At 42.9% G+C, this 24,483-nt stretch overlaps 1 protein-coding gene across 1 annotated transcript in view; it reads left to right on the forward strand.

The window, feature by feature from the left end:
- ARHGEF38 (Rho guanine nucleotide exchange factor 38) overlaps positions 1-24,483 on the forward strand; it is a 179,542-nt gene that overhangs the window by 24,295 nt on the left and 130,764 nt on the right. The window contains exons 2-3 of the mRNA XM_077278239.1: positions 17,057-17,244; positions 19,613-19,736. Of these exons, the coding sequence (XP_077134354.1) occupies positions 17,057-17,244; positions 19,613-19,736 (312 nt within the window). The remainder of the gene's footprint in view (positions 1-17,056; positions 17,245-19,612; positions 19,737-24,483) is intronic.

Here is a 24,483-nt window from a genome sequence, read left to right on the forward strand (position 1 = left end):
TTGCAAAGGTTGTCGCACTGTAGTTTTATTGGCTATGTCATCCATGTTGATAATCTTCACAAACCAATCATTAATGACAAGACATTCAGCAACAGCGTCTGAAATCCCTTTTCTTTGCCAAGATTAATGTAAATATGTCAGAGCATATGGCCATTTCATTTTAAGACAGCAATGATTTTAAGGCCACTGTACACATTAGATTATTGTCATACCAACCAAATTCATTGGGACAGACCGACCATCAATGTGTGGTGGTGAGAGTGCATGTGTATGAGAAGCTCAGGAAAGATAGCAGCTTGTTCAGCCAACCACTATCTTAGGTGTATGAAAACTTTTATCGCTAATTAGACATATACTTTGGGGCACATGCTTAGTCTACTTATTGCCAATGACAATGTCTGCCCAAAGTGATTGATCTGCTCATTACCATGTTTTTCTTGTAAACAGTTATATATTTCTGTTCAGTGGACTCTATCCTAGTTGCCCTAACCTACTGTGTTTATTCCAAAGAGGCCATAAGTCTCTTTTATCTGTATCTGTTGTGAATTTGGATTTTGGGCTCCCCCGGTGGCCACTGGTGGAATTGAACTTGTGTCATCATCTTTCCTGTTCACCTGTTCTCATCAGATCTGGGTGTCGCTATATAACCTGGCTTCTCTGTTAGTTGCTTGCCGGTCAACAATGTTATCAGAAGCCTCTCTGCGCTTGTTCCTGCTCCCAGACATCTACTAGATAAGTTGGACTTTCGTCCATGTTTGTTTTTGCTTTTTGGTTCCAGTTCACAGCTGCAGTTTCGTTACTGTGTCTGGAAAGCTCTTGTTGATCAGGAATTGCCACTCTGGTATTATGAGTTAATGCCAGAGTCCTAAAGTAATTTCTGGATGGTGTTTTGTTAGGGTTTTCTGCTGACCATGAAAGTGTTCTTTCTGTCTTCTGCTATCTAGAAAGCGGACCTCAAATTTGCTAAAACTATTTTCCTGCTGTGTTTGTTATTTCATCTAAAATCACCGCCAATATATGTGGGGGGCCTCTGTCTCCTTTTTGGGCATTTCTCTAGAGGTGAGCCAGGTCTTATATTTCCCTCTGCTAGCATTATTTAGTTCTCCGGCCGGCGCTGGGCATATAGGGATAAAAAGTAGGACATGCTACCTGGCTACTTCTAGTTGTGCGGTAGGTTTAGTTCATGGTCAGTACAGTTCCCATCTTCCAAGAGCTTGTTCCTATATAGGCTTATGCTATGTTCTCTAGCCATGGAGATCATGACAGTTTGACCGGCCCACTAAAGGGTTAATTCCTTGGCTGAGAAAGGAGTGAAATAAGAAGTCTGCTGAGAGTTTTTTTTTTTTTTTGTGCTCTTAATTGGATCATTTGCTAGTCTGTCTATGCTGCAGTCTTTCTTTTTTTTCTCTCTCCTTCTAATCTTTGAATGGCTCTGTGTTCACCTGTTTATTATGGATCTTCAGAGTGTAACTGCAGGTTTGAATAATCTCACCACGAAAGTACAAAATTTGCAAGATTTTGTTGTTCATGCTCCGGTATCTGAACCGAGAATTCCTCTGCCGGAATTTTTCTCGGGGAATAGATCTGGTTTTCAGAATTTTAGAAATAATTGCAAGTTATTTTTGTCCCTGAAATCTCGTTCTGCCGGGGACCCTGCACAGCAGGTTCGGATTGTGATTTCTCTGCTCCGTGGCGACCCTCAAGACTGGGCTTTTTCATTGGCACCAGGGGATCCTGCGTTGCGCAATGTAGATGCGTTTTTTCTGGCCTTGGGGTTGCTTTATGACGAACCTCATTTGGAACTTCAGGCAGAAAAAACTTTGATGTCCCTATCTCAGGGGCAAGATGAAGCTGAAATTTACTGCCAGAGATTCCGTAAATGGTCTGTGCTTACTCAGTGGAATGAGTGTGCCTTGGCGGCTACTTTCAGAGAGGGTCTCTCTGATGCCATTAAGGATGTTATGGTGGGGTTCCCTGTGCCTGCGGGTCTGAATGAGTCCATGACAATGGCTATTCAGATCGATAGGCGTCTGCGGGAGCGCAAACCAGTGCACCATCTGGCGGTGTCCACTGAGAAGACGCCAGAAAGTATGCAGTGTGATAGAATTCTGTCCAGAAGCGAGCGGCAGAATTTTAGACGGAAAAATGGGTTGTGTTTCTATTGTGGGGATTCTACTCATGTTATATCAGCATGCTCTAAGCGTACTAAAAAGCTTGATAAGTCTGTTTCCATTGGCACTTTACAGTCTAAGTTTATTTTGTCTGTGACCCTGATTTGCTCTTTGTCATCTATTACCACGGACGCCTATATCGACTCTGGCGCCGCTTTGAGTCTTATGGATTGGTCCTTTGCCAATCGTTGTGGGTATGATTTAGAGCCTTTGGAGACTCTTATTCCTCTGAAGGGGATTGACTCCACCCCATTGGCTAATAATAAACCACAATACTGGACACAAGTAACTATGCGTATTAATCCGGATCACCAGGAGATTATTCGTTTTCTGGTGCTGTATAATCTACATGATGATTTGGTGCTAGGATTGCCATGGCTGCAGTCTCACAACCCAGTCCTTGACTGGAGAGCTATGTCTGTGTTGAGCTGGGGATGTAAGGGGACTCATGGGGACGTACCTTTGGTTTCCATTTCATCATCTATTCCCTCTGAAATCCCTGAGTTCCTGTCTGATTATCGTGACGTCTTTGAAGAACCCAAGCTGGGTTCACTACCTCCGCACCGTGAGTGCGATTGTGCTATAGATTTAATTCCGGGTAGTAAATACCCAAAGGGTCGTTTATTTAATCTGTCTGTGCCTGAACATGCTGCTATGCGAGAATATATAAAGGAGTCCTTGGAAAAGGGACATATTCGTCCATCGTCATCTCCCTTAGGAGCCGGCTTTTTCTTTGTGTCAAAGAAAGACGGCTCTTTGAGACCATGTATTGATTATCGGCTTTTGAATAAAATCACGGTTAAATATCAATACCCATTGCCGTTGCTGACTGATTTGTTTGCTCGCATAAAGGGGGCCAAGTGGTTCTCTAAGATTGATCTCCGTGGGGCGTATAATTTGGTGCGGATCAGGCAGGGGGATGAGTGGAAAACCGCATTTAATACGCCCGAGGGCCACTTTGAGTATTTGGTGATGCCTTTTGGTCTTTCTAATGCCCCTTCAGTCTTCCAGTCCTTTATGCATGATATTTTCCGCGATTTTTTGGATAAATTTATGATAGTGTATCTGGATGATATTCTGATTTTTTCGGATGACTGGGACTCTCATGTCCAGCAAGTCAAGAGGGTTTTTCAGGTTTTGCGGTCTAATTCTCTGTGTGTCAAGGGTTCTAAGTGCGTTTTTGGGGTTCAGAGAATTTCCTTTTTGGGATATATTTTTTCTCCCTCTTCCATTGAGATGGATCCTGTCAAGGTTCAAGCTATTTGTGATTGGACGCAGCCCTCTTCTCTTAAAAGTCTTCAGAAATTTTTGGGCTTTGCCAACTTTTATCGTCGATTTATTGCTGGTTTTTCGGATGTCGTTAAGCCATTGACCGATTTGACTAGACAGGGTGCTGATGTTGCTAATTGGTCCCCTGATGCTGTGGAGGCTTTTCAGGAGCTTAAGCGCCGTTTTTCTTCTGCCCCTGTGTTGCGTCAGCCTGATGTGGCTCTTCCTTTTCAGGTTGAGGTCGACGCTTCTGAGATCGGAGCTGGGGCAGTGTTGTCGCAGAAAAGTTCTGACTGCTCCGTGATGAGGCCTTGTGCCTTCTTTTCCCGTAAATTTTCGCCCGCTGAGCGGAATTATGATGTTGGGAATCGGGAGCTTTTGGCCATGAAGTGGGCGTTTGAGGAGTGGCGCCATTGGCTTGAGGGGTCCAGACATCAGGTGGTGGTATTGACTGACCACAAAAATTTGATTTATCTTGAGACCGCCAGGCGCCTGAATCCTAGACAGGCGCGCTGGTCATTATTTTTTTCTCGGTTTAATTTTGTGGTGTCATACCTACCGGGTTCTAAGAATGTTAAGGCGGATGCCCTTTCTAGGAGTTTTGAGCCTGATTCACCCGGCAACTCTGAGCCCACAGGTATCCTTAAGGATGGAGTTATTTTGTCAGCCGTTTCTCCAGACCTGCGGCGGGCCTTGCAGGAGTTTCAGGCGGATAGACCGGATCGTTGTCCGCCTGATAGGCTGTTTGTTCCTGATGATTGGACCAGTAGAGTCATCTCTGAGGTGCATTCTTCTGCATTGGCAGGTCATCCTGGAATTTTCGGTACCAGGGATTTGGTGGCAAGATCCTTCTGGTGGCCTTCCCTGTCACGAGATGTGCGAGGCTTTGTGCAGTCTTGTGACGTTTGTGCTCGGGCCAAGCCTTGTTGTTCTCGGGCTAGTGGATTATTGTTGCCCTTGCCTATTCCTAAGAGGCCTTGGACGCACATCTCGATGGATTTTATTTCAGATCTGCCTGTTTCCCAGAAAATGTCTGTCATCTGGGTGGTGTGTGACCGTTTTTCTAAGATGGTCCATTTGGTTCCCCTGCCCAAATTGCCTTCTTCTTCCGAGTTGGTTCCCCTGTTTTTTCAAAATGTTGTTCGTTTGCATGGTATTCCTGAGAATATCGTTTCTGACAGAGGAACCCAATTTGTGTCTAGATTTTGGCGGGCATTCTGTGCTAGGATGGGCATAGATTTGTCTTTTTCGTCTGCTTTTCACCCTCAGACTAATGGCCAGACCGAGCGGACTAATCAGACCCTGGAGACATATCTGAGGTGTTTTGTGTCTGCTGACCAGGATGATTGGGTTGCTTTTTTGCCATTGGCGGAGTTCGCCCTCAATAATCGGGCCAGCTCTGCCACCTTGGTGTCCCCGTTTTTCTGTAATTCGGGGTTCCATCCTCGATTTTCCTCCGGTCAGGTGGAGTCCTCGGATTGTCCTGGAGTGGATGCGGTGGTGGAGAGATTGCATCATATTTGGGGGCAGGTGATGGACAATTTGAAGTTGTCCCAGGAGAAGACTCAGCTTTTTGCCAACCGTTACCGTCGTGTTGGTCCTCGGCTTTGTGTTGGAGATTTGGTGTGGTTGTCTTCTCGTTTTGTCCCTATGAGGGTCTCTTCTCCTAAGTTTAAGCCTCGGTTCATCGGTCCGTATAAAATATTGGAGATTCTTAACCCTGTTTCCTTCCGTTTAGACCTCCCTGCATCCTTTTCCATTCATAACGTTTTTCATCGGTCGTTATTGCGCAGGTATGAGGTACCTGTTGTGCCTTCCGTTGAGCCTCCTGCTCCGGTGTTGGTTGAGGGTGAGTTGGAGTACGTTGTGGAGAAAATCCTAGACTCCCGTGTTTCCAGACGGAGACTCCAGTATCTGGTCAAGTGGAAGGGATACGGCCAGGAGGATAATTCTTGGGTCACTGCATCTGATGTTCATGCCTCCGATCTGGTTCGTGCCTTTCATAGGGCCCATCCTGATCGCCCTGGTGGTTCTGGTGAGGGTTCGGTGCCCCCTCCTTGAGGGGGGGGTACTGTTGTGAATTTGGATTTTGGGCTCCCCCGGTGGCCACTGGTGGAATTGAACTTGTGTCATCATCTTTCCTGTTCACCTGTTCTCATCAGATCTGGGTGTCGCTATATAACCTGGCTTCTCTGTTAGTTGCTTGCCGGTCAACAATGTTATCAGAAGCCTCTCTGCGCTTGTTCCTGCTCCCAGACATCTACTAGATAAGTTGGACTTTCGTCCATGTTTGTTTTTGCTTTTTGGTTCCAGTTCACAGCTGCAGTTTCGTTACTGTGTCTGGAAAGCTCTTGTTGATCAGGAATTGCCACTCTGGTATTATGAGTTAATGCCAGAGTCCTAAAGTAATTTCTGGATGGTGTTTTGTTAGGGTTTTCTGCTGACCATGAAAGTGTTCTTTCTGTCTTCTGCTATCTAGAAAGCGGACCTCAAATTTGCTAAAACTATTTTCCTGCTGTGTTTGTTATTTCATCTAAAATCACCGCCAATATATGTGGGGGGCCTCTGTCTCCTTTTTGGGCATTTCTCTAGAGGTGAGCCAGGTCTTATATTTCCCTCTGCTAGCATTATTTAGTTCTCCGGCCGGCGCTGGGCATATAGGGATAAAAAGTAGGACATGCTACCTGGCTACTTCTAGTTGTGCGGTAGGTTTAGTTCATGGTCAGTACAGTTCCCATCTTCCAAGAGCTTGTTCCTATATAGGCTTATGCTATGTTCTCTAGCCATGGAGATCATGACATGTATCTATACATAGATTTATTTGTCTATAGCAGGGGTGGGGACCCTCCGGCCTTCGGCAGATTCTGAGGACCGCAGTGCTCGGGCCTGCAGCTGCATTTTTCTAGCTGCTAGCCCTTTAAACTCCCCACTTGCACTGCGAGCACGCGCATGCAGCATTCACTTCGACAGTATAGTATTCAGAAATTTAAGTTGAAAAGCCGGAGAGGAGACTAGTCCAGAGTCACCCCCGGCCTGCTTTTCTCAAGATAATTGACAGGTCTCTCCCACGAGTGTACTAATAGAGAGACTTGTCAGTCAACTGGAACAATGCAGACAGAAGATTGTGGACTAGTCTCACACCCTGCCTATGGTCTCCGGCCGGGTCGTCAAACTATATTTCCTCTGAAACACCTGTCTTAATTTTATGATGGGATAATAATGGGGCAGTGTAAATATCCCAATGACACTGAGGAAGAGGTTAATCATTTCACTCCAACCACTGCTCTTCCATAACACAGCTAGAACATGATGAGGACGCGTGCTACAACGTTATCATGACTTGTTCTGTGCCTGCGAGGTACGGATGCCATTTCCTACTACAGAGATCAGTACGCAGACATGACACGTTAGTTCCTGTTGTATTTGTCATGTGTGTACCAAGGGAGTATATTTGCATCATTCTACATGAACCGTCCTGACAGCAACGCACAGTCAACAGAGCTGGTGGGAAACATTCAGTCCCATATATCCAAATATGCCCAAACTAGCTAGGCAGGAGGATGACATAATAAACTAGTGCAGGCTTTGCTTGTTTGCAGTACAGGGCAAACAAATGGAAGACACAGACAATTGCAGATTTTGTTTACCTCTGTCCAATCTAGATGTCCTTTGGTGGAGCTAATCTCACATTACTACATTTGTTTAGGCTTTTCATGTATTTGTCTGATCAGAGAGAAGATAACATTTTACACAAGTCATGTCAGTAGACCAGTAAAGTACAATTTGGCCAGTGTATTCCATGAGATTCCCATCTAGCATGTCATGATAGGTTTATGCCTGGATACCTCAAGGGTTTTCTCACAAAGTACATTTTAATTAACAGATGTTGGGCTAAAATAAGGTTCCACAATTGGATGTGATACAAAAATATCCCTGTGCTGAGCTACTTTTATTGATACTTTTATTTATTTTAATGTATGCATCTGCCTCAGCTCAGCAGGGCTTCACCACCTTCCCCTATTGCTGTTGCCCTCTGCGGTGCTCCACATTGATTTTTCCAAGAGGCCCAGCGTGCTCTCATTAGAGTATCTGCTTAGGCCTAATAAGGCCCACTAAAATAAACACCTGTATCTTGGTATTAAGGCTCCTAGTCATGTTTGTTGGCTTTGCTCCTCCATCAGCATCTGGCCCACATCTGGCTTAATACTCTAGTGCCCTGTATTTGGTGTGCTTCACTGTTTGTATTCCAACACTCTTACCCTGAATACCTACAGCTCAGCAGGTTTACACTCGCTTTGCCATCTTTGCATTTAGCCATCAGTTGCAGCAAACGTCTGCTGCACTCTGTTCATGTTGCATTCAGTCTTGCTTTGCTCCACCTAACCTTTTCTACTTGTAAGAGGGTGACCGGGACGGTCATGTGCTTCTCCCTTGAATGGAAAAAATGTTATAACCTGTGTATACGAAAAAGTGTTTTATACTGCATAGAACCTTATATGCACCAAGGTGCACTATTAATGTATTGCTATAATATGTGGATGACTCACTGTGTTCTGATAAATGTATTCAATATAGGGAAAGGATAAGATTAGTACAAAGGACATAGGTTAAAAAATAGGATTGGGTAGTGTGCTGTGTGGGCACAATAAGTTCAGGAAGTAGACCGTTTTAGGACAGAAACAGACAATGTATTCAGGAACAGCCCCAGTGGGGAAGGTGCAGGGCCAGATAACAAGAGGAACACTTCCTGATTAGTGCAGTCACTAGGAGTAGGAGATTAGATGAAGAGATAACAGCAGTAGTTGGAGGTCTGAATGCACGACGAGCATGGGCTGTTCAGCAGCAAGAGAACGTCAGCCATAAACTCAGAGCAGACACTGCTGGAACGTTTGGGGCCTATGATCCAAATGAGGCACTGAGAAGCGTGTCTCAATATCTTCCTAGGAGAGGAAGTTGGACAGGGAATCGCTCCAGAGTCAGACAGAGTATCCCAGGGGTCAGAGATGCGAGAGAGGAAAAGGAGGGAGAACAGGGCAAGTGAACAGCGGACATCAGAACGTTCTGAGCTATGGACTTTGAAAACGGAAAAGTTTGTGCCAAATTGCATGTTTGAATATGATGGAAATGGACAGTTAAGTAAACTTTTTTCATTTTAAAACGAATTTGATGTCCCCTAATATGCGGCGGTTCCGGTTGAAAAAACGGAGACAGCAGAGGCGTGCGACCAAAACGTGAGCATTACACACCACACGCATAACACAGAAGAATCGGGACACCACTTATTTGTAGGGTGCAATGATGTGGGAACATAACAGTCCTGTCACGAAGTGACTGACCCGGTATAACTCGACCCAACAGTAGGTCTGTCACGAACAGCACAACACACAAGGGAACACCAGGGACACAATTACAACGGTGGGCCCTGTCGGTAGGGACTGGGGGAATGGCACCTCCTGCACTGGCTTGCAGATGTGCCCTGATCTTGCTACCGTCCCTATACGGGTTCTTTCAACCTGTCGCCGACCAGGATACCTAGTCCCTCACTTGCCCTGCACCTATCCCTAAGTAGGGAACTGGCAGGTGAGAGCACTGGTCCCACCGCTGCACTAATACAACATGGGATAAGGAAATACAGACAAGGTAAAACAAAACAACACTTAGTTTAATGCCGCAAGGCACAGCACAGCAGGAAGAAACACCAGATTCACTGGACACATCAGTAGAACAACAGTTCCCAGCAAGCTCCTACTCCAAGCTTGGTCGCTGAAGAATGAACTAACACTGACAGTCAGCTGATGAACCAGGTGACTTCTTAAAGGATGGAGGGAGTGGTCACCACAAGCATCAGCTGACCCAGCAGCAATGCAATAACACCAGCGGCCACCGGGGGGGGGGGGGAAACTGCATTACCCCCGATGACCAGAAAGGAAAAAAGGTTTTAAACTGAGGCAAACCAGATCTGCCACAAATCCAAAAGTACTGCCCTGTGCACCTTACACACTGGTCCTGAGTTTCCTGCGTCTGACAGGTCCTTCCATTCCATGTGCCTGCTACACCAACAACCTGGTGTCTGTGTGCCCTGGGCTTAGTATACAGGACACCGCAGGATCGCAGCTGCTGCTTTTTCTGGGGTAAAATGTAAAAAATAAACAGCAAAAGCTTTACCTCACAGACAGAATCAGCTGTATTCCCCGTGCTGTAATGTCTGTATACTCTCCTGCTTCCTTTGTCCTTGCGCGGTCAGACACAGCCATTACACAATACACAGCAGGAGCACATTTATAAGATTATCTCAGCATAGGCTTAGGGTACCGTCACACAGTACCATTTTGATCGCTACGACGGTACGATTCGTGACGTTCTAGCGATATCGTTACGATATCGCAGTGTCTGACACGCAGCAGCGATCAGGGATCCTGCTGAGAATCGTACGTCGTAGCAGATCGTATGGAACTTTCTTTCGTCGCTTGATCACCCGCTGACATCGCTGGATCGTTGTGTGTGACAGCGATCCAGCGATGTGTTCGCTTGTAACCAGGGTAAACATCGGGTAACTAAGCGCAGGGCCGCGCTTAGTAACCCGATGTTTACCGTGGTTACCAGCGTAAACGTAAAAAAAACAAACAGTACATACTTACATTCCGGTGTCTGTCCTCCGGCGTCTCAGCTTCTCTGCACTGTGTGAGCGCCTGCCGGCCGGAAAGCGAGCACAGCGGTGACGTCTGACGTCACCGCTCTGCTTTCCGGCTATGGCGCTTACACAGTGGAGAGAAGCAGAACGCCGGGGACAGACACCGGAATGTAAGTATGTACTGTTTGTTTTTTTTACGTTTACGCTGGTAACCAGGGTAAACATCGGGTTACTAAGCGCGGCCTTGCGCTTAGTTACCCGATGTTTACCCTGGTTACCGGGGACTTCGGCATCGCTCCAGCGCCGTGATTGCAACGTGTGACCGCAGTCTACGACGCTGGAGCGATAATCATACGATCGCTGCGACGTCACGGATCGTGCCGTCGTAGCGATTAAAATGGTACTGTGTGACGGTACCCATAGGAACATTTTTTAACACACCCTATTTTAGAACTTATTATTATTCCAACATCTATTGATTAAAATGCACTTTATTCACGGGATGACACCTTTAAGGTTGCCTGTAGTCCATCATCAAAGGTGGTGCGATTTATTTATTTATTTAAAAAAAAAAAAAAGCAAAAGTAGAGTACAGATAAAGTGGCAAATAATGCAGTAGGCACTGGTGCGTATTGAGTACTTTCCCTGCACTAAAGAGAAAAGTACTTATTGGTTTGATAACTGTGACTGTCACACAAGACTACACCGCAACATTTCCAAGGAGCAAGTCACAGTCTCCACCACATGAGAGTACTAAGCAAAGACGGCTTTCTTCCAGAAATAATATCCCTCATTGTGACGGAGCACTCACCATTATTTCAGTGGGACCCATGTGGTAGTGCAGTGACTGTGGTGAAAGACATGTTGGAGTTGAGTTTCCATACAAATGAACGACCACACGTATTGATGTTTAGAAACTGATGATGCAATGAAGGAAGAGTACAGAAAGCAGTAAGTGGTGATGACAATAACCAGATACTACTTGAGAATGTGACATGGCTACCAAAATGATGATCATGAGGAGAAGGAGGAGGACTGATGGAACCTCACTCATATTACTGGCCAGCTTGCTTTGTCCATGTGAGCAGGTCATGCTTCTTCTTGTGGTGATTGAGAGTCATAGATTGTAACTGATTTGTGTATGGACATAAATGACTTATTTTAATAGCTTTCACACTGCAATAGATTAATCCTTCGGCAACAGAGGTAAGATTTTCTATAGTTGAGATGACCACCCATAGGAATTGCCACTACCATGACCACAGCTTTCAGATGCAGTTGAGCCTCCTCCACCAACACGCTTGTGGCATCACCTGTCCCCAAGTTGACTGCAGAAGCAGCAGATGTGCCCCTAGAAGAATTTTTTTATTCACTTGGCAGCACTATTTATCGCCAATGCCACCACCCTCCTCCTTTGATGACATTACCTCCTTGTCATCCCGATCTGGTTCCCAGGTCCTATCTACAACACAGTCATCATCATCACTGAATCAGCTGACAGTTGTCTCATTGTGGGAAATGTCCTGGGAATCTCTCAGCGTGAGACTCTCTCTAAACTTGTTAAACCACTAAGGCACAATAAGCACTATACAGTATAATAATTTTCAGGTTCACATTTAACTTCAAATATGTAGAAACAGAACCTATCTCCAGCAAATCTAAGGTTCTTGATTTGCCAAAATTCTCCTCTCAGTGCTCACATGAACTCACGAGACACGACTCTTAGCTTATTGTTGCATAACAATATATAAGGATATTCATCTATAAATGCTAAAATGTGTATTACAAACGCCATCTAACTACAATAAATTGCAATTTCCTTATCTGGAAGATGTTTCTGTGATGGAAGTTTGTCAGCAATAATTTCTAGATGCCGGATTCAATTCAACTGCTTTGCTATGGTTCATTATTACAAGAGCAACTTCATCATGTGTGGGGATAACTTAAAATAATCTTGAAGACTTTCTTAAGTATACATTTACACCATTCTGGGCTATATAAACTACATAAATAAAAATAAATAAATTTTCCTGACTAAGGCCTCTTTCACACATCAGTTTTTAGCTGTCAGGCACAATCCGGCTAATTTTGAAAATAACGGATCCTTTGCAAATTGTGAAAAGCTGATGTGACGGATCTGTTTTTCTGCTGGATCCGACTTATTTTTTGGACCCAGGGATAGAGTTTGGATTTCCTGCTCCAGAGAGAGAGAGAGCGAGATTGCCGGATTCCATTATTTCACCTCAATTGTCTTCTGTTTTTCGCCGAATCCATCGCTGTGCGTTTTTTCGCCAGACAGAAAAAACGTTCCTCGAATCGAGCAAAAAACGGATGAAATATGAGGCCATCCGTCACAATCCAGTGCTAATACAAGTCTATGAGAAAAAAAACGGATCGGGTGGCAACTTTTGCCAGATCCATTTTTTTTCAAAATTCGCCGGATTGTGCCTGACGGCAAAAACCTGATGTGTGAAAGGGACCTTAGGCTATGTTCACATCACGAATACGGTGATATTATTTTGGTCCAAGTACTGTCTGTGAAAAAAAATTACTGAAATCAGACCAATGTTATTCATTGGGGATGTTCAGATGACCGTTTCTTTTCATGAATACAAATATGTGTGGAAAAAATCACATGAAACCATATTCTTTTCAGTATTTTGGATGGGACTTGCCTATTCATGTCTATTGGTGTGCCAAAAAATCGGATCCCATGCGATTCAACTATATTGCATCTGATTTTTATGGATACTTTTCAATTCTTTGACATAGGAAGCTGTATTTTAGCAACTGTTGGTATATAAAAATGGATGCTGTACGGATTGCACACGGACTATAATAAAGATAAAAAAGTGTTTTCTTTTTTCTGGATCAAAATCAGATTTTTTCTTTATATCATGGGAATAAAGCTCCTCCAATTTAGGAGGGGCAGCTGAGATGCACAGTTGTCAGACAGAAGTGGTTTATTACTTGCTTCTGTCTTTTCTTTGTTGGACACATTGTGCTTAATTAAATCTATTAAGTAAATGAAATATCCGAACTGTTATCTGGCATAGCAGAGCTTCTACTTTGTCACTGATCATCTGATACCTGGCCCTGCAGCGGCTAGAAATAAGCAATGTATGGAGCAGCCTCATATATTGTTTATAGACCGAGCACTGCACTTTATGTCCTATTCAAGTAAATTAGAAAAGCAGCATTATAAAGACAGTGTAGTGAAAGTTGTCTGAAGAGATGTAACCAGAAGGTGTATTACTCATCATCACGTAATCATTCCTTGATGCTATTAACTAAAGAACTTTTCTACCAGTTATTTATAGGAATATGATACATGAATTTATGAAGAATTATAATTTATTACTTGCACAAATGTTGAATAAAAGGAAATTACATAAGCACCAAGTATTTGTTTCAACATGTATGACGTACATTCACTAGTAATAGGTCATTTATAATACTTTTCTTCATGAGTTACGCAGAAACTTCTACTGCACTAGAAATAATATAATACAAATACATAGATAATAGATGACAGATCTATAGATAGATATGAGATAGATAGATAGATAGATAGATAGATAGATAGATAGATAGATAGATATTCAGAAAAAAGAGGCAGCACTCCAGTATTATCAAAAATACAAAAGGGACTTTAATAGCCTTGGTGGCGTGGTGACATTTCAGCTACAAAGGCTCATTGTAGCCAAAACGTCACCACACCACCAGGGCTATTAAAGTCCCCTTTGTATTTTTGATAATACTGGAGTGCTGCCTCTTTTTTCTGATTTGATATCCTTTTGCACGGAGGGGACGCATTGCTGAGAGGCCCTGCAACAATAGTACTTTTATATGTATGCTGTTCTAATTTTTTGCTCTAGATAGATAGATAGATAGATAGATAGATAGATAGATAGATAGATGGATAGAGATATCTAGAACCTGTCTGTCACATTAAACCTGATGTCTGCAGGCAGCATGTTATAGACCAGAAGTAGCTGAGAAGATTGACCCATATGTCTATGGGAATAGATTTAGCATATTTTATTTATTGACATATCAGTATCTGTTCTTCTTCCATGTTGTTGTACGCTGCACCTTGTACAGTCATAAGAAATACAACAAGTCTTCTCTTCATAGCAGGAAATATAGATTTACTATATAAGTAACTGGCTAGCAGTCATGTTAAAAAAATAGTCTTACATGAAAGATATAATGAAAATTTGTGGAAAAGAGAATATCTGCTTTTGCCCCAAAATATTCATTTCATATATATTCTAAATGAGGTATAATTTTCTGTGTCACTTTTCTGTACATATCTAGTAAATTCAGTGTTACCAACTGCATTAAGGAGAAGCTGTTTCTGACATGTCTGTTTCAGTAAATGCTTGAATTTCCCTTGAAATTACAATTCTGAAGCATCATTTTTTATAACTATCTGTTGTGCTGTTCCTGTTATTCCTCCTATTAATTTGACAGTCACATATTACCATTCTGCTTGTCATAGTTGTGTGTCTCTGTATAGTGTGCAAAGTGTCTCTTCAGAGAGGAAGAGCACTTGAGCTATAATGGAAGTAGCAAACCCAATAACAATCTTAAAAGTCAATATCAATCCTTTAAAGGGGTCGATATTGATTTTTAGGATTGCTACATCCAATAGGTGGTTCAGAGATGAAGTCCTCTTCCTGCCGAAGAAGCTATTTGCATAAAATTAAATCCCAGAGGAATATTGCGTGGCCTATAAGTCTCCTTACACCGACTTGGCACTTTCCTCAAGGAGAGACATTACCCCTTAGACCTCTGTATAGTATGTCACTGTGAGTGATGATTGGACAATATCAGACTGTGCAGAGATACACCTTCAACCGGTAACACCTAGTTGTCAATTGATTTATAATATTCAAATAGGAATAACAGAAACTGAAAATCCAGAAGTTTTTTAATGTAACATTAGATACGTTTATTCACGTGACTAAGATATTGTATGACTCAAAAACAAAAGGAAGCTTTAAATCTCATATGCTGTGTAGGAAAACATGAGCTCATATCACCCCAGGACATAGCTTTTAGCATCACACCTCTTTCCACAGTAAACGCCTTCCAAAGCTGATCCAAATAACCTTTATGCTGTAGGATACTCTGATTGTGTGAATAAACATAGCTGTCCCAAAAACCCTAATTTTTAGAAAGGGCAACGCTCCACAATCAACTGAAACATGATGACCCCTAAGACAGTAAGTCTCTTAGGATCAAAAAGTGTACAGAAATTCAGGAATCGAGAAAAATATTAGGTATAAAACATTATTCTTTATTAACAATCATATACGGTAAATAGAAGATAGAGAAAAGATAAAAATAGGGTACCTTATGCCAAGAAGAGACATATACAATATACATGACGACTAACAGTTACTAGCTAAATTATTAGTCCTGGTACATACACTATGAAAAATATATATATTAGGCAGTCATGCAGAGTTCCAAATAGAAATGCCCAAGGTGGATCAAGCAGTGTTATAAATGGTAGAAATGTAATTGTTACTTAAAACCAGAAATGCTGATAAAGTCCACCAGAGAGGTTATACTGCATCCCTCTGCCCTGACGCACGTTCTGCCTGGCTTCTACTTCTTGTCTGAAGCATTATTTCATCATGATTATATCATCTATTGTCTATGCCATCAGTAAATAAAATACAACATTACATTCATACTTAATTTCCGGCACCCAGGATGAACCAAAAATTGGTTAGCTTAAAGGGAACCTGTCACGTAAAAAATGCTATTGACCTGCACATGTGGGTTAAACAGAAGGTTAATAGCCTTCTGAAGCTGCTTGTCACCCTTACTGAAAGATCCACTGCCAGAAGGAAATTAACTTTATTCCTCCCAGCAGTCTCAGGCTTTCAGTCATAGGGGTGTGGCCAATGCTGCTTCACTGTTTGGAAAAATCCTTTTCATCTAGCAAAGGTTATCTTGCCACGGTACAAAAAGTAAAAGTAAACAGCAACAATGGGCACAGGGCAGCCTTGTCTTTTACTCTAATTTAATGTGAAGATTTTTGGCTTGTGTGTGCGCCGAGCGATAAAGCCATATCATCAATGTCCACCTCTACTGATCCTGCAAGGTACAATGATGAACACTCCATGAAATACATGCTGTATGAAGACCACAGCTGGAATTCCATCTTTTACAATATGTTGGCATGGCTAGGCTTTATTTGGTGCAGATTACATGATTTGGGTTTTAGTCACGATAACAAAGACCTCAAGGTTTATAAATTGTAGAAAAATAAAATGCTTTCTACAGGACTCCAATATACTTTGGTCATCAAGCAGTTGCCATAATTCTAGCATAAATCTACTTGAAATATTTCATATGTTTTGCGCAACTCAAAGTTTTCACGTCAGTCTTGGCCAGCTGTGAAAAATTTTAGAAAAGTAAGCTGGAAGGATTGTAGCTAATCCCCCTCATCATAATGTACACCACAAGGGTAGTGTAAATTGTGTGAGAAATGGACGACAGACCATGGCAACTGTATGATGTACCAAATTCGCTCATCTTCCTTCAGTGCTCTATTCATGTTGTGTTTTCATTCCTCACCATTTACTTTTAGTTCTCAGTTACAGGCAAAATTATTCATATACAAAAGCTATAACAGTAATAAACCTAATACCACTCAATGAGTTGGCCGCATGAGCACGGTCAATCTGTCACAGTTCCGTGTCTTCCAGAGTGCTTGTTGTAAGGACATCAATAACCTGCACCTTATCTCAGGTTGGCGGGGGTCTTGGTATTTAAACGTAAAGTTGATTGGGTCCCGCCAATCAACTTTTCAATTTTCTATATCAAACATGTTAATTTGGGAAACATTACCTTCAACAAGATCTTGCTGAATCTGCACAGTACGTTACAGGGGTTTAGTGGTTTAATCAATTTTAAAGGACTGTTAGTCCACATTGGCTGATGTTATGTTCTATGCTATATACAGAAAAGATGGCACCCAATATTGCCGTGTCGGCTCCAACCTCACCAATGCAGGACCCAGAAGAGCTCCAGAGGAGAAAGATGGACAAAAGGGCAAAAATAATAGCTGAGCTGATACAGACAGAAAAAGATTATCTGACTGACCTGGAACTCTGCATCAGAGAAGTAGTGCAGCCTCTCAGGCAGCACCATGTAAGTGATGACTCTTCCCACCTAGTGCTCCAGCACACAGTAACAATACCCAAATGTACTGATCTCTTACAGCTTTGTCTGCCCATTTTACATGTTTGCTTGTACCTGACCTGGAAATATCCAAGCTGAAGGTGAATCTACACTTTATTTTTCTTCCGTACATTTTCCTGAAAAATAAATCCTTCATATAGCACAGAAAACCCACCAGGATACAGATTCGCCCAGTCTCGACTGCACATATCAGTTATTATCTTACATATATCTAAAAATGTATTCAAATACATGTAGTGTTACGTATTGCATTCAGTTACATTCCAGATTAAACTATAAGGACGTATAGCACGGGCTGGCTGGCGGCTCTCCGGACAGCTGCATAGAAATACATGATGCTGTCACGCTCTGGCGAGGAGAGCCGCCAGCCAGTCTGTGCACTGCGATGCCATCATTGGCCGTGTTATACATCTGTCTGACTGCGCCCTAAAAAGATTTAGTAGCAGGTGAATCTCCACTCCACAAATTAGTGAAAGCCAAGGACAGCTAAAGGAAATCTGGTAGCAGGTTTTTGCTATTTAATCTGATAGCATTATGACATAGGGCCCTGTTTACAGTGATGTGTCACTTACTGATCTGCATATTGTAGTTTCAAAACAATCACTGATTTATCAGCAGGAGATTATCATTAGAGAACTAGTAACCTGCTGCCAGGTAGTCCATCCACACCCCTACCACTGATTGGCAGCATCCTGCCTATGCACAGTGTATACAGAAAGCTGCTAATCAGTGTTGTGCGCGGGGTTGTACACAGCTTAGCATTCAGAGAACTGCTAGATCTGCAGCAGAAAAAATAGTCATGAAACAGTGGTTTTTATCAAAACTACAGCAAGCAGCGCGGTAAGTGACAGATCACTGGAATTAGGTTCTCTGTCCCTACATCATGCTGCTCACAGACTGCATAGCAGAAAAACCGGTGACAGATTCTGGCCTTCACATCAGAAAACCCCTTGTTTTTATGATCCCTCACCCTTTCAAACTTAGTGCAACAGGGAATTCACTCGGTTGTCCGTTAAGAAGAGGGCCCTTTGCTGTCGAGACCTTTGCTGACCATCAGAATGAGGAGGCCACAGAGATATGTCTCCTTCACAGGGTTTTCTGCACAGTGGCACTTCTCTCCAGATTATCATCCCACTAATGACCCTAGATAAGTTATTTTGTTCTTAGGCCATGTGCACACGTTCAGTATTTTTCACGTTTTTTTCGCGTTTTTTCGCTATAAAAACGTGATAAAAACGCGAAAAAAACGCTAACATATGCCTCCCATTATTTTCAGTGTATTCCGCATTTCTTGTGCAAATGTAGCCTTTTTTTCCGCGAAAAAATCGCATCGCGGAAAAAAAAGCAACATGTTCATTAAAATGCGGAATTGCAGGGGATTCCGCACACCTAGGAGTGCATTGATCTGCTTACTTCCCGCACGGGGCTGTGCCCACCATGCGGGAAGTAAGCAGATTATGTGCGGTTGGTACCCAGGGTGGAGGAGAGGAGACTCTCCTCCACGGACTGGGCACCATATAATTGGTCAAAAAAAAAGAATTAAAATAAAAAATAGTCATATACTCACCTTCGATGTCTTCCCGCCTCTCCGCTGCATGCTGCCACTTCGGTTTCTATAGCTGGTGTGCGGTGAAGGACCTGCGATGACGTCGCGGTCTTGTGATTGGTCGAGACCGGTCATGTGACCGCTCACGTGACCGCGACGTCATGGAAGGTCCTGAACCACACCGGCATCTATAGGAATGGACGCCTGCAGGTGAGTATAACCATTTTTTTTATTTTTTTTATTATTTTTAAACATTCTATCTTTTACTATAGATGCTGCATAGGCAGCATCTATAGTAAAAAGATGGTCACACTTGTCAAACGCTATGTTTGACAAGTGTGACCAACCTGTCAGTCAGTTTTCCAAGCGATGCTACAGATCGCTTGGAAAACTTTAGCATTCTGCAAGCTAATTACGCTTGCAGAATGCTAAAAAAAATGCGAAAAAAAACGCAAAAAAAAAAATGCGGATTTCTTGCAGAAAATTTTCGGTTTTCTTCAGGAAATTCCTGCAAGAAATCTGGACGTGTGATTCTTCCAACTTTCAGTTTCTTCATGATTCATCCTACCCCCAATGAATTATACTTGTTCCACACAATGGGTAAGAGAGGGCGTGGAGAAGTGTGACCTATTTTTAGTTGTCTCAGTTCTGTATTCTCAATACTATTAGATCAGCCCTTTATTAACCATATGCCTTCCAGGTGTTATGCTACAAGTAAGCACAATGCGTTATCTACTATAATATGCCTTTTTATGAATCTTCTTTCACCAGCCAGAACGCTTTGATGTGGATGCGCTATTCAGTAACATTGAATCCGTCTGCCAGATATCGACCAAAATGGTGTCCCTGTTGGAAGAAGCCACAACAGATGTGGAGCCAGAGCTACAAGTGATAGGTATATACACTTTTTCTTTCTTTGAATATGCAGTAGGTATCTATTTCATGCTGCCTGATCTGGTGTCAGCTCATAGCTTTCACTACACAAAAGACCTCTGCGGGGTGAGACGCCCTATGGAAGCTCAGCGTAACCCTAGTACTCAATGCCATTAACTTAACAACTTCATGTTTAATAATGAGGGCTTCTCATGTGGATGCTTGGAAAAAAAAATTATCCTTTCACCATGGAGGAATATATTCTTCAGCAAAGCTTTTATAAGACATTGCAAAAAATGTCCATATATCATCCATCCATCAACAATTTATGTTAGTGTCAGTGTCCTCCAAAAGGAAACATTAGCATTTGTAGAGGAAAAGAAATCTCCTAGGGGTTATGCTATTACAGTACCTGGAACAGTAGCTTGTCTCCATCTGTAGACTCATGTTATTGCGGTGCCTCAGAAAACCCACAAGTCATTATCTCAGTAAATTAGAATAATTAACAAAAAACACCTGCAAAGGCTTCCTATGCATTTAAAAAGGTCCCTTAGTCTGGTCTGTTTCAGTAGGCTCCACAATCATGGGGAAGACTGCTGACTTGACAGATGTCCAGAAGGCAGTCATTTACACACTCCACAAGGAGGATAAGCCACAAAAGGTCATTGCTAAAGATGCTGGCTGTTCACAGAGTGCTCTATCCAAGCATATTAATGGAAAGTTGAGTTGAAAAAGGTGCACAAGCAACCGGGATAACCGCAACCTTGAAAGGATTCTTAAGAAAAGGCCATTCAAAAATTTTGGGGAGATTCACAAGGAGTAGACTGATGCTGGAGTCATTGCTTCAAGAGCCACCACACACAGGCGTATCCAGGACATGGGCTAGAAGTGTCACATTCCTTGTATCAAGCCACTCATGACCAACAGACAACGCCAGAGGCGTCTTACCTGGGCCAAGGAGAGAAAGAACTGGACTGTTGCTCAGTGGTCCAAGGTGTTGTTTTCAGATGAAAGTAAAATTTGCATTTAATTCGGAAATCAAGGTCCCAGAGTCTGGAGGAAGAGTGGAGTGGCACACAGTCCAAGCTGCTTGAGGTCGAGTGTGAAGTTTCCACAATCAGCGATGGAGTTGTGAATGTTGCATTTGGCTGGTTTCACCCAGACAGGTCAGCAATGCGTTGAGTATTTGTTATTTTTTTTGCCGGACCTGTTCTAACTTACATAAAAATCTGGATTATGAATAAACCTACGGAAACTATGTTGCAACCAGGGAACTGACAGTATTACAGTTTCTCCTCATGTGTTTCTTAGTGGAGTCTTCCAAACAGACTGCACTGTTGTAGTGTTCTCAAAATGGCTGCAGGTGAAAGAGCGTGTGACCATACCTGTCCTCCCATTGAAAAACACATTTCCCATGGACATTTTTTTTAAGTCTGGTCGCATGCTATTCCATCAACTGCAATTTTGAGAAGAGCAGTCTCTGAGAAGGCTGCATGAACAAGCAGACAAAGAAATAAAACTTAAGCCCTCATTCAAACAACCAAGATTTTATTAATAAGTTAAAAACAGACTGGTGTTCATCTTTGTTTAAGATCAGATTTTCATCAGTGTTTGGTACGTGTGTCAGATTTTCCTTTTGAATCAGTTTTTTGGCATACAAGATGGTTTCTCAAACTTCTCCTATCAATCAAACATGAAAATTGGACAGCACATGGATGGCTTTCAAGTGCTGTCTGATTTTTTTCAAGGACCCATATGGCAAGTTTGATCAAGATCAGACATGAGTCCATGTTTTGGTGCAGACCATTTGGTCAACCAAAAAATATGCGGACATAAGAACAGCTCCATGGGCTATAATGAGTACAAATTCTATCCGAGAAAAACACAGATAAAACTTGTACAAGAAAAACTGTTGTCTGAATGAACCCTATTGCTTATGTATCAGTAAGAGCCAAGAAATAAAAAATCATGTCACTGTGAAACGTGAACGAGGGGTACAGTGATAATTAGCAGACACGTGCAAAGATTAGATAATATAAAGTGAATATTTACTAACCAGTCTGTAAAACAAAGTAAAGGATGGTAAGTAAACAGTGTATAAGTAACAAATATAATGACAGTAGTTAGTAATCGCCTGCAATAATATCCTGTTAGTCCCAGTAAGGCTTGCAGCTCTCAAAGAGTCCATGGCCGAGGCCAGTTCCTTACAGCTTCCACTTACTTCCAGACGTGCTGACTCCACCCGAAGACACCACGTGCCCTAGATATTCAATTTCTGTCTGAAACCGATGACACTTTGGGGCTTCAACTTCAGATTGTGGGCCTGTAGACCTGTCAGCACTTGTTGTCTTTGTAGATATTCCTCAAAGGTGGGTGCATGAACGATAATGTCGACCAGATAGATCAAGATGGATTAAAAATTCAGATCTCACAAACAGTGCTCCATTAACCGATGAAATGTCCCAGGCGTATTGGCGAGTCCGAAAAACTTTCTATTGAACTTGTACAGGCCCATGTGTAAAATGAAAGCTGTCTTGGGCTTGTCTCTTTTAGCCACCGGAACCTGCCAGTAGCCACTTGCCACATCTGAGGAGAAATACTAGGCCTGTGGAAGCATCGTCAGGGACTTTTACACTCTAGGCAAAGAATAAGCATCTCGTACAGTGACACTATTCAATTTGCGATAGTTGACACAGAATCTCAAGCTTACGTCTTTCTTATGGACGAGCACTCTCGGTGCACCCTATGGACTCTCACTCTCCTGCACTACTCCTATACTCAGCATCTATTATAGCATGGCTTTTACTTCCTGGTACAGGTTAGGGGGAATTTGTCAATATTGCTCACAGATCGGAGGTGTGACTTCCGTCGGAATCTAATGTCCAATGCGGGTTGTACGTCCAAAATCATCTTCATTTCTGGAGAAAGCAGCTTGAAACTCCCATAACAGGTCTTCTATCATCTGAATTTGTTCAGAGGAGAACTGGCTGGTGTCCAGTCATGTTATTTCGAGGATCTTCTGGCCATTCCACTCCGGATGCGGCTTTGTCCTGGGAGCTTCAGTCACAGTCCACGGTTCCTCTTCCTCAGCAATCAGGGCCAGTAGGACTTCGAAGACTGTCTCTCCTCCATACACGTACAAATCCTTAAATTTTCCACCTGTACGAATCACAACAGAATCATGTACATTGGCACACTGGACGTCCACCACTGTCGCCACAGTACGTGCGATCATCAGGCCTTGGCTGGTACCTGTTGGCTTCTGAGGCTCAATAATCACCTCTATTCAGTTGAGTCTTCGTGGCTTCCCACATCCGTGAGTTGAGATAATATTGTGACTCCCATATACCTGGCTCAGTCTCTGGAACACCTTTTGTGTAAGCCGATGTTTGCCAGTATCCCTGGCCATCTTTGTGAAACATCAACAGGTCTTGATCATACAGGATATTAGTTCCTAATATAATCAAGATTCCTAAACCCATCCATCAGCATGACCTTTTTTTGACTCATATTCAGGTCTCCAATCTTAACATGCATCCACGCTATCTCATGGACTGGAATCTTCATCTGGTTAACGGCTGTCAGCTTAATTAGATTTCCTCCCTTGGCTTTGATAAAGTGACTGAATGGGTCTCAAAATAATTCAGTGGCATTGTGGAGACTAGGCCGCGCACGGTCTTGTCTTCAATAAGTATGTCCATCACTGGACTTTGGGACACCAGGTTCTTAGGGCATTTCAGGCCTTGCTAACATGGGGCATTTCCTCCAATGCGCTCTACCACTGGAAGTGATCCTCATTTAAATGTCCTGGCTCATACTCTACCATCAATTGTTTGAGCTGAAGGCAGTTCCTCTTTCTCGGCACCTCCAGTATATTGGGCCCTGGGGTAGAGAGTGTTAAGTTATTTTCGGTTTTGTTCCTGGTTTGGATGGGGTTATCCTTGGGGGGTGGGTTAGATCATGCTGGGGCCTTCTGGTCCCTGGTCCCTTCTCTATATGAAGGGACGTTTGATGAATATCTAGTTTCTTTCCACCATATGTGTTGGGGCAACGTATCATACGTCGAACAGACCGACTTTCCCCACCCCACTTAAAGGGGTGTGAGACCTTCTTAGCTGATCCACTTGCCGGGTCAGTTCCTGGATTGTGGCCCTCATCTCAGCGAAGGAGTCTGACTGTTGATTTTCATCCTGGACTCCCTGTCATCTTGGGCTATACATCTGCCCAGTGCTGGAGCCCATATCATCCTCACCTTTACAAGCCAGAGCTTCTGCAGCAACCTGGGCAAACTGAAGTGTCTCATTTGCCTGTATCTGATCCTACAATGTCAGTCTTAGCGACTAATCCATCAGTCCCTGAATAAACTGTTTCAGGATGGTGTCAGGATCGGTGAAAATAGAGGCTCCAGCCTTGCATTTTTTTTGTCAGGTCTGAAACATTCTCTGTAAAGCATTTATATACTGGAAGATGCTTTTGTCTTCTTTCTGACACCAATTAAAGAAGTGAGACTAGAAACTGGCGGCCAAGTCTCTCTCTCCACACACCTCCTCTAATATGGCCACAATGTCTTCTAGAATTTTTCGTGTTGATGCGGGACACCACTTCACTATTTCCCAGGCTTCTCCCTTTAGAGTGTAGTGTGACATCAGAGTGCAGCTCCTCAGCTAGGTTGTACAGTCTGTATGTACTTCACAAACGATTGGCCCATTCTTCGTCTGGCATGTTATAGCCATCAAATTTTGCAAGTTGTCTCAGTATGGACCCTGCTG

Source organism: Ranitomeya variabilis, chromosome 1, assembly GCF_051348905.1.
Source record: "Ranitomeya variabilis isolate aRanVar5 chromosome 1, aRanVar5.hap1, whole genome shotgun sequence".
Classification (NCBI taxonomy): Eukaryota; Metazoa; Chordata; class Amphibia; order Anura; family Dendrobatidae; genus Ranitomeya; species Ranitomeya variabilis.